General features: G+C 38.0%; 1 protein-coding gene across 2 annotated transcripts; it reads right to left on the reverse strand.

Annotated features, from left to right (window-relative positions):
* Window positions 1-5,218: 5,218 nt before the first annotated feature.
* On the reverse strand, window positions 5,219-6,759 carry ctxn2 (cortexin 2). Of its 2 annotated transcripts, none has more exons than XM_028442027.1 (2): window positions 6,394-6,759; window positions 5,219-5,687 (listed from the first exon to the last, which is right to left on the reverse strand). In XM_028442027.1, exon 2 carries the CDS (start codon window positions 5,616-5,618, stop codon window positions 5,373-5,375), a length of 246 nt encoding a protein of 81 aa, XP_028297828.1. In that variant the 5' UTR covers window positions 5,619-5,687; window positions 6,394-6,759; the 3' UTR covers window positions 5,219-5,372. The 2 variants fall into 2 exon arrangements, with proteins under 2 accessions (XP_028297828.1, XP_028297820.1); XM_028442019.1 differs by having other exon boundaries at window positions 5,972-6,759.
* Window positions 6,760-10,881: the final 4,122 nt, after the last annotated feature.

Consider the following 10,881-nt stretch of genomic DNA (forward strand, 5'->3'; position numbering starts at 1 on the left):
GCAATTTTCAAAAGCTAGCATGATTTTGAATGTAGCCTCCCCGATGGCTCCACCTTTACCCCTCCCCCCTCCCCTCTGTGCTCTGTCTCACTCACATGCATGTGCACAGCTACTGTAAACACAATAAACTTTACCATTATATATGGTAAAAAACGTGACTAAAAACTCTGTTTTAACTCTGTCAGCGGTGACGCGCTTTCAGTGTGAGCTCGTGCATGCGAGGGATTGAGAACGAGCAGAGAGACACCGAGACGTGATTGGTTAAAAAAACCAGTTTGTTTTTTTCCATTGGTCGAAGTTATTACAGGTTTACAGCTGCTACAGATTATCGAGAAAAAAAAACATTCCTCTATCTAACCCAAAAAAAGCCAACATAGCTCCGAAGGTGTCATAATATACCAAACAACACATAATGACAGCCTTCATGACACTTTATTTATGCTAATGACGGGTGTCATGTTATCATAAAGACAGCATAATGTCAGCCTTAGGTATAAAACTTCAACTAAAGTGTAACCGGACTTTTTATTTAACAGCTATGTGGGAATTTATTTGGCTTTAAGAGCTTTAACTGCTACAGTGGTCACTCTATTGACTACTTTTTAATGGCCCTTTTTAAAAAAAAATTATTATCATATCCGTGACCCCTATCCTAAATAGCTGACAGAACAACAATAGTCTCTCAACTTTAGCTTGAGGTAGACCTATCTAGAATGCACACAGAGCTCTACTGAGGACTGTTGAGCTGAGATGAATCTGTGAGAGCAGGTGCTGCAGTTTGTATTAAGGGAGTTTGTGTCACGGGCGACTTTGCAGTTTACTTGATAAAACAGGGAGAAAACCTTCTTTGCAGCATTTATCAGAGACCTCGCTCTGCTCACTGCAATGTGAAAAAGTCATTAAATGCATAGAACTACTTTAAGGGCTGCAATAAATAAAGTAAAGGGCAAACCTCATTGTACATCGGCACTACTTCACCTCTTACTGTAGGAATAATAATTATAGATGTCAAAAAGAGGATCCTATTATCCTATTACTGTCCTGCACACTTTGATAAAATAATGGTTGAAAAAACATAAAGTACGATTACAGTATTTCTTGAGCTTTTAGTTTCCTTTGCTGTAGCTCCAACTAGCCAAGGCAAGGCAATTTTATTTCTATAGCACATTTCTCACATTTCATACACAAGGCAAGACATTTGTTGTTATTAAAAAAATATTTTCTGTAATATCATATATTTGTCATCTCGAAGACTTTTACTGCAATTGTATAATGTTAGTTTTAGGTATGGGTATATCAAACATTCTCATTCATTTTTAGATTTAGTTATTAAGAATATCAACCTCACCAAAATAGTAAAATTACAAGCTTGAATTTAAAGGGAAATTGTATTACGATTAGGGTTATATAGCAGTTGGGAATTGTTTCGTAGTGTTAAAAGTGACGGCTGGCTCTCATTCATTAAAACCTCAAGTCGTACTTGACAGTTTAACGCTAGTTTGAGTTGATTATTGATGTCTAGCAAACACTGCAGTATTGTTAATGCAACGATTATCACATTATTTCTCTCTTGGCAGAAGCTTCGTTCTGGGACTTTGCCATTTAAACAGAGAAAGTAATTTATTCCCAGCGCTTTTCAGACTTCATTACAAATAACATAGCTTAAGTGAATCATTGCATCTTATCAGTGTAAATCATGGCCATCGCTCATGAGGTCCGAAGACCAACAGCTAAGAAAACTAATGATTGACGATCACAGAAGCTTTGGTTCATTATTATTCTTCTCATCATCCATGTGATACGTAAATCAGAATTCTGTTTAAAGTTTTAAAAACAATAATGTAAATTGAAGACAAACAGTCGCTAGATTCCTTTGTGACTCACCAAAAAGATATTTTAAATGTTTAACCTCTTTCTAGGTATTCTGAATAGGTTTTATCAGTGGAATGCAGAGTTATTTCAAAATTTGTCATCTTCACCCCGGTTAATCCTGTCCCAGTCAAATCATGTAAGTGACTTAAAGTTACAAAACTCAGCGTAGACTGCACTGAAAGATGTGAGAGTAAACTGGCAAGAGGAAACAGTTGTAAAAAGAATTGATAAGCGGCTTCAAAGTAGGCTTTGAGCCTGAAGAGGAAAAAGGAAAAGACTTGTTTTTTTCCACTACAAAAAAAAGGATGTCTGATAAGGATGTCCCACAGGTGACCGAGATAATAGTGCAATAATGGTTGCATTCCTGACGAATGATGTGTGCTGGAAAGGTTTGAGTGGTGGCCTTTGAGTGTGACACTGGTCACAAAGGAAAAAGCCAGCATATTTTCATTTCCGATACGATACCAATACTGCAGCCTCGAGTGTTGACCGATATCGATCCGATAAGTTATGATCACTAATCGTTTATACTTGTTCCTTATTTTGGAGAATGTTAGAAAAGGCTTGATCAAGTGGTATTATACTCAGACACAGAACAATAGTCAGCAACAGTAGGTGTGAGAAAAACTGACCCATCTATTATTAACCAATGGGTTACACACATTTTAACCTTAAACATAAGAATATTCTACAACTGAATGAAATTAATAAAAAATAAACGAGAAGAACCTGAAAAATAACTGGAATAAATCCAATGAAAAGAAAAAATATATTTTTAAAGTGCAAAAATAACTACTAGTTTAATTTTGATGAAATAAAATAAATAAATTAATTAATTAATTAAATTTAATTAAAAGACCCTGAAATGCAAGTGTAAAGTAGCCACTAGTTTAACTTAAAAACATAAGCATGATTGCCAATTGAATATAATAAATAGATAAATAAAATTAGAAGACCCTGAAAAATAACCTCCATAAATCCAGTAAAAACAAATTATGTATTGAAGCGTTTTTAGCATATTTTAGATGCAATCCGCTATAATCCGATAAGGTTTTTTGATGATATCGGACTAATATGACCAACATCGGTATTGGATCGGGACACCTCTTAATCATAGCTATAACAAACTGTCTTATTTTTTTCAATCAATGTAATTTATTCTAATAATAAATACTGCTGTATCTTGGTTGCTGACGGAAAAAGAAGAAATTACTAAAAAATATTTTGTGGCTAAACTGTTTAGTAACACAAAATCTATTGGCTACAAAGCAGGAAGGATTCAAAAATGTAAATACTTGACTGTATCGTGAAATAAATCAATTGTATTTATTTCACATAATTGAATCAAATCTCTACCACTGAGCAAGCAACAGGTCTGTCATCATGATAAGACGCACGCATACTCGCAACACGCATGCACAGACACACACACCCACACACAACACCTCTAATGTTTCTAGATGAAGGCACATAAACCCATTGAAGGTCACAGTAAGGCAGATTCACAGCACTACGGAGAGATTGTAAAAATTAGCTAAGTCACACTCCAGACTTTGAGCAGTGTGTCGTAACCCAGACTCTTCTTTTAGGACTGTCCTTTCTTCCTATGTGTGGGAAGAATGAGATTTGAAGAAAACATACATCCACTTCCACAGCTGACACACGTCCTGCACATAAACTCCATCTCATCTTTCTATGTGTAGGGTACACAGTAACTCATTTTCTTTAGAAAACTATAGCAGCAGTCCAAAATGAGGAAGTCCTTTCTTTGTGTCAGTCTTCGTTCCTGTGAAGCGTTCTTTGGCTTGGTTTTGTCAGACAATCTTGAGGCACAGTCCAAGTCCAAGGGATCAGAGAACCATTCATAAAGCAACCATGTCATGTCATTTCAGACTGTGTGGCAACAAACCATCACTCATCATAAGACAGCAGTAGGACTAAATCACAAAGTCAGTTTTGCATTACTTAAAAATTGTGAATCACAGTTTGTGCGGGTGAAATTCATTGCATTACTTTGCCACCGAGTAGACCCAGCGGCAGCTGCACACAGCACCGCCACTGATCAAAACCCCAATGGATTTGAACATAAAACTCGGAACAATTACCCTGTATGCACTCTGATACATACTCGTGCAGAATACATCTGCAGTGCCTTGGTGCAAACTGTACATGTGCCATTCTTGTCCCTGAGTCTTTATCTGAGCAGTCTACTCTACCCTAAACCAACTCAGCTCCACAAACATTCACCTACAAGTTACAACCCCCCCTTAACACCACCTTGTGTGTAGATCTATGAGTCGGGGTTAATTATGAATGTAATCGTGTTATTGATAATTCAAATGATGATGTAATTATAATTGTAACTATAATTGGAAATATATGTTGCTGTTGTAACTGTAATTGAATTGCAATAGGGTTCAGATCTCTCTATGTGTTTTAGCTTAACTTTTACTGATGTTTTTACACTATTTTAGCTTAACTTTTATTGTGGTTTTATACTATGCATTGTAAAGTGACCTTGGGTGACCTCAAAGGTGCTGGTTTTCAAATAAAATGTATTATTACTATTATTATATATTATGGTATCATTCAAATTTAATTAAACGCAAACCCGGGGAACTTACAGTTCTATGGCTTACACATAGTTAACAATTATTACAACATGTTTCATATCAAGTTTACCTGTCAGTTCTCTTGAGGATCATTTTACCATTAAAAAAAAAATCATAATAATTGAAACTGATGGATATACTAACAGATAGGCTCAGACGCTCACACCAAAAATATTAAAACCAATATTTTCCTGGATAAAGAAGCCCAACAAGAATACCAAGAGATGTGAAACAAATTAAACGATATATATCATTTTCTAGTGTATTTTACAGCGGATTTAAGACATGGGTCAAACTGACCCGTTAACATGAGAGATGCTAACAGAAAGGTTAAGTTTATTAGTTTATTTATTAAATTAGGTAATTGGGATTAATTGTAATTGAACTTTAGTAATTGAGAAAGTAATTGCAATTTACTTTCTGGGGAATATTGAACATGGATAATTGAAGGTGGAATTATAATTAAAAAATGCAATTATTTTGTTCGTTGTGAAATAGCTTGGAAGTAGGGGCAGGACTAGATAAGAGTTAAGCTTCCTTCTACCCCTTCAAGTGAGCAATATATATATATATATATATATATATATTTATTTGAGATAAATAAATAAATCCAATCAAGTCACATTAATTGACCCCAACCCTGGCTGAAATACACACCTCTGTGCAGAAAGGTAGAACAATAGAACATATCATCTTCTTCACATCCAGCCATCGAACAAAGTACAAAAGCCGACATGTTGAACACAACTTCATTGTCACAGTTCAGTGCATCACAGAGCGATGGTGTGTGTAGGTGCAGGTGTGCAGGGCTGGGATTTTGTGTGTCTAATTGGCCTTTATGGAGTTTCCTGTTAGTGAACAAATCCACGGATGTTGCGTTTCCCTATGTTAAGTTAGAGCGTACTCAAATGTGCCTTTCTCCAGACCCTCGATGCCATCGGTCCAGTTTGAGGAGGGCATGCTGCTGTAGGGGTCCAGCAGAATCCTGAAACACCTCACAATCAGCAGCCCTAAGAACACCAGTAACATCCCCACGAAAGCAAACGCTGTCTTCTGCTCCAGAGTCAGGGAGTGCGCCATCATGTCGTTTCCGCTCATGGCAGCCAGGGAGTGGTTGAAGTGGATGCTGCTCATGGTAAACCATCATGTAGGTGCCTCATCTCTCCTCTGATAGGGTCAGGCATTTAAAAGCCTGCATGTTACCTGGACACGGGTTGAATGATAGCCTCAAATTAGTGTTGTCACAGCTCGTCTGTAAGTATCTGACAGGAGTTCATATATGTTAAAGGCAATAAGAAATTCTGCATGAGTGAAAATAAGTCTTCAAAAACAAGCTTACACTGTATACGTTCCCTTAAATTGAGTTAAATGTGCAATGTCGCAGAGCACAGCCGGGGAATCGACATGACCAAAGCAGAAAGGCATGAATGAAAACATCTCAAAGGGATGCTCTGCATGTTCACAATAAAGGAAAATGTGAGCTCTACCTGTTGAGTGTGAGCAGATGCCTGCCAGACAGTGAAATTCCATTAGGCCATCAAAAAGCCACAGTAATTGGCCAAACATGATCGCCAAATCGGCATGGTCACGCGGGTGGAAGTCTGCCTCTGTCATTCTTCTCCTCCCAAATTGTTCATATCAATACAAGCAGCAGGTGGCTGAAGTAAAAGGAGGGGGGGTTAGCTGTGAGAGCCAGGGTGCATCCAGACAGAGGTGTGAGAAATGAACGGTCACAACTGAAGACAGGTGAGGAGGAAGCGTGTGAAATGATGAGCACACCGCACTAATATGCCTGGTGAGAGACAGAATAGAGAGAGAGGGGGAGGGAGAGCTAGGTTGGGGGACACAGAGACACTGCATTGACAAATTCTCCAGAGGGAATGAAAAAAGAAAAAATCAGGCGTCTCACCACCATCATCATGTCATCCTCACAGACCTGTTGCTGCGGTGCCTCCTAAAGACTCCTCTTCTTTGGAGCTATTAGACTTACATGTTTCAGTCCATCCATTGCCGGTACTGTGGATGTGCCGGGGTATCTGGCCATACAAGCAGAAAGCTGGAGGTAAGAGGAGAAGCACAGTGGGGAGGCTGCGTCGGGCTGTTCCACGGGTCTCTTCAGAGAGATACAGCTGCTGTCCTTTACTTGTGCCTTCTGCTCATTCTAATTCTGTTTCTCGTCCAGAAGCACGCACGCTTGCTTCTGCTGCATGGCAACCACTTGTTAGTCTCACTCAGCTGCTCCGTTGCCTCAGTCACTCACACTATTGCCCTCTCTTCAGCAACATCCAGGAAAGATGCAGCAGTAAACAAGCAGCCCGGCTTGTCTCTTTCTTTCTTCTCTCTCTGCATTTTCCCTGACAAACCTTTTTTGGCAATATGAAGCCACCTGTACCTAACAGAAGTATCACTGATTAGCCAGCAGTAGAAGGGCTGTCTCTCACAGACTCTGTCTTTTAAATTTTGCTGCAAAGATATTTTTGGTTCAGCATAGCATTATAAGCTGCATCATGTCTCACAAAATAAAGCTTCAGAGAAATGTTATGGAGACCATGATTATCAAAGAAACTCTTCTGATTGGGGCAATGCAAGTAAAAGCAAATGGTCATTTAATTACCACAATGCAGCAGTGGAGAAACTGGCCATCAGTTTATCTGTTATCCTGCACTATTTCCTATTAGCAATGTAGCGTTGTTGTTACAGTGGTGCATTCAGGCAGATCTAATGGTCATTGGTCATCATCACTGCTCTGTTGTGTGCAATATTTTGAAGTTCCTTTCCCTCTTGGTCGTTTCCAGTTTGAACATTTGGTAACACTTTACTTCAAGTTTTATACATAAAGGCTGACATTACGTTGTCATTAATATGACTTGACACCTGTCATTAGCCTGAATAAGGTGTCACAAAGTTTGTCATGAATTATCGTTTGTTACCCTTACCCTTCGTTACCCTAACCCCACTAGATCCATCCAACTAACCCAAAAAACACCAACATAGCTCCAAAGGTGTCATGATTTAGCGAACGACACATAATGAAAGCCTTCATGACACCTTATTCATGCTAATGACAGATAATGACAGCTTAACGTCAGCCTTATGTGTAAGACTTCAAATAAAGTGTTACCAAACATTTTCTTGTTAAGTTTATGCTTGTTCACTTTCACTTTTCTTGGTTCCTTAAAGCTGATATCCGGAGTTTCTGAGAAACGTCTCGATGTCCCGCCCTAAACAGCCTCACTTCCTCCCACTGCCTCTCCCAATCTACCATGCCTCTACTTTTCTGCACGCGCATCACGGAAGATAACAAGGTCGCATTGGGTCGCATTGATATAGGTCTATGGGTCAGATAAGAGCCAAAGTCATATTTACCTGTTTGCTGTTGTGACGCGCGGCCTTGTTTCCGTGCACAGTTCCGCATTCATTTTGATTGACAGTCTCAAAAACAGGAAGTCAAATCCTATTGGCTGGGTGCACATACATTCATGTATATGAATGACCACCGGCATATGACCACATATGCAGACATGGTTAGAAAATATATATATTAATAATGATTACGGGGAGTAATATCAATTTTCTACATCGTCACAAAAAAATTATATCGAAAATCAATATTTTCCCCAACCCCTAGTAGGAATGTGTTTTTAGACAAGTCAACTACATTAAATTTCCCAAAATAGTGACAAAAAAGTAATAGTAACATTTCCCTCAACTTCATTTAGATCAACCAATGATAAGTACAGAGGGGTAATTATTCATTGGTATAGCCACAACCAAGAATGCACCAGACAATTTTAAAAGTATTGTATGAACATAAAGCCATAATTATTACACAACATTTGGAGTCAGACAGGATTTTTGACATTGTTGAAAATAAATAAAAATAGCTCAATCTAACTTTCTTCTTTTAATCACAATATTGCTTAAAAATGGTTTTAAACCAATTTAAGTAAGAGTTAACTCAGCATTCAGATTGAGGCTAAATAGCTGTTGCATAAAGTATCCTACATTTGCATATCATCCAATGTCTATTGAACATAGGAATAACAAATGTCAAAGTTTTATCTCTACCAGACTACAGGTCAATAGCAAAACAGATACTGGGATCTATAAAACACTTGTTCTATGGACTGTACAGTATCCTCTTAAAAGTTGATGAACTCTCCGATTTAGTGATAGGCCTACTATAATATTACGATAAGGTGCAGTGGGAGAGATCTAATTAAATTCCAAGTACATAATAAGTGACTAATTCTCCGAGGAGTGTGCTCTACCAAGCACTAATTTGGGTGAAGAACTTCACTTAATGCAATGGAAACGGCTCAAAACCTAATTGTTGCAAGTATGGGATATAATAATTGAATTGTCCTTTATTACAAGGAGCATCTGATAACAAAAATTGATAATTTGGCGCAATGAAAATAATCGGTAAAAAAATGTGCACGCCGCGCCTATTATAGATGCAAAAAATGCGATGGAACCGCACAACCGGCAAGTTTGACCGATACTTGTGAAATTCATCACATATATTATTGACCCCAGGGTAAGGCAAAAGTTACAATTATGACCCTGCCCAAAACCAAACAGGAAGTCAGCCATCTTGAGTCAGAGGTCACAAATTGCGAAACGCATTTGTGCAAACTACTCTGAGGGGGGCTTTATCGCTTCTAACTCGACCAGAACACTTAGGACCCACTGAAGATTAAAAATCATAAAAGGAATTTGCATATCTCCAATGGTTTGGTCGTGGCGCCGCTGCAAAGTTGCAATTTTCGTATGCACGCCACAAATTCAAAATCCCTATAACTCTGACAAACAAAGTTCATTCAGCTTCAAATTTCACACAAATAACATTTACCCAAGCCTATTCATTACTGCCTTGAAACATTTCCCATCACTCCTTGCGTTTTGGACTGGCGCCACTTACGGCCATGTTCACTGTTAGCAACTATGGCATGCCATAATAGAAAAAAATATTTATCTCTCATATACAAAGTTCAAACAGCCTCATATTTGATACACATGGTGGTTGTCCAGCCCTAAACAAGAATCAATGTGAATATTACCCATCATGCCTTGCGTTCTCAGATGGCACCACTTTTAATGGTGTCTGACGCTAACAGCTCTAGCGGAAAGACGATATGTTGTTTTGACCTCAAAATACTTTTGGATGAACCTAGACAGATGGGAGCATGATGAAAAAGAAACAGGATGTGATTAGTGGGAGGGGCCTATGATGTCACCGGAAAATAATTAGCCATTTCCTCGCCATCACATTCATGTTAGCTAAATGCTGATGTTAATGCTAGGTTAATGCTGTTGCTAGTCTAATGTTAATGCTAGGTTATTGATAATGCTAGGTTAATGCTAATGTTAGCCCAATGCTATTGCCAGGCTAATGCTAATGATAATGCTATGTTGATGTTAATGCTAGGCTAATACTATTGCTTGGTTAATGCTATTGTTGGGTTGATGCTCATGCCACATTATTGCTAATGCTAAGTTAATGCTAAGCTATGTTAGTCCAATTCTAATGCTAGGTTAATGTTAGGCTAATGCAACATTAATGTTAATGCTAGGTTTATGCTTATGCTAAGCTATTGCTGGTTAATGCTAATGTCAGGCTAATGCTGTTGCTAGGTTAATATTATTGCTCGGGTTATGCTAATGCAAAAACATTTTCAATGCAATATCTCAGCTCTTTTCCCGCAAATTTGCACCAAATTCGATCAGACCAAGCCCCGATCCCCAACGTTGGGGTACGCGCCCTTGAGTTACTGACCCCGGCCACTTTTTCGGACCCTATGCGGCTTTAATTTTGAATAGCATTTTCTTAATATGTTTCTTGCTGTTTTTACTGTTTAATATGTTTTGTGTTTTAATCTGTAGCACCTGTAGCACTTTGAGATGTGTTTTCATGTGTAAAGTGCAATACAAATACAATTTATTATTATTATTATTATTATTATTATTATTATTATTATTATTATTATTGCTGAGTGACCACTACAAATAGAATGGTCACTGGTTGAAAGAGAACACTAACCCTTACAAAATCTCAACAATCATGACTCCAAAGAGTAAATATGCCTTTTCCAAAACTTTAAGTTGCTCCATTAACTGAAAACTTGCACTTTAATAGAGTCTCTGAGCAGTCACTGTAGTGTGGTGTTATTTCTATCTTCTTGCATACATGTAATGTATAATGTTATGGTAAATTAGTTAGTTTTCAAGAAAGTATGAGTCCGGATTAGTTTATCACAGTTTGTGGACTTCAGGGAATTACTGGCATTAGCAGAAACTCAGTCTTTTTTATTGTGTTTGTGGATCCAGGTGGTTAGGACTTTCATTTTTGTATTTATATAAAGTTTACATGGATAAAATAAGTAGGCACGGCAAG

Source organism: Gouania willdenowi, chromosome 3, assembly GCF_900634775.1.
Source record: "Gouania willdenowi chromosome 3, fGouWil2.1, whole genome shotgun sequence".
NCBI classification, from domain to species: Eukaryota; Metazoa; Chordata; class Actinopteri; order Blenniiformes; family Gobiesocidae; genus Gouania; species Gouania willdenowi.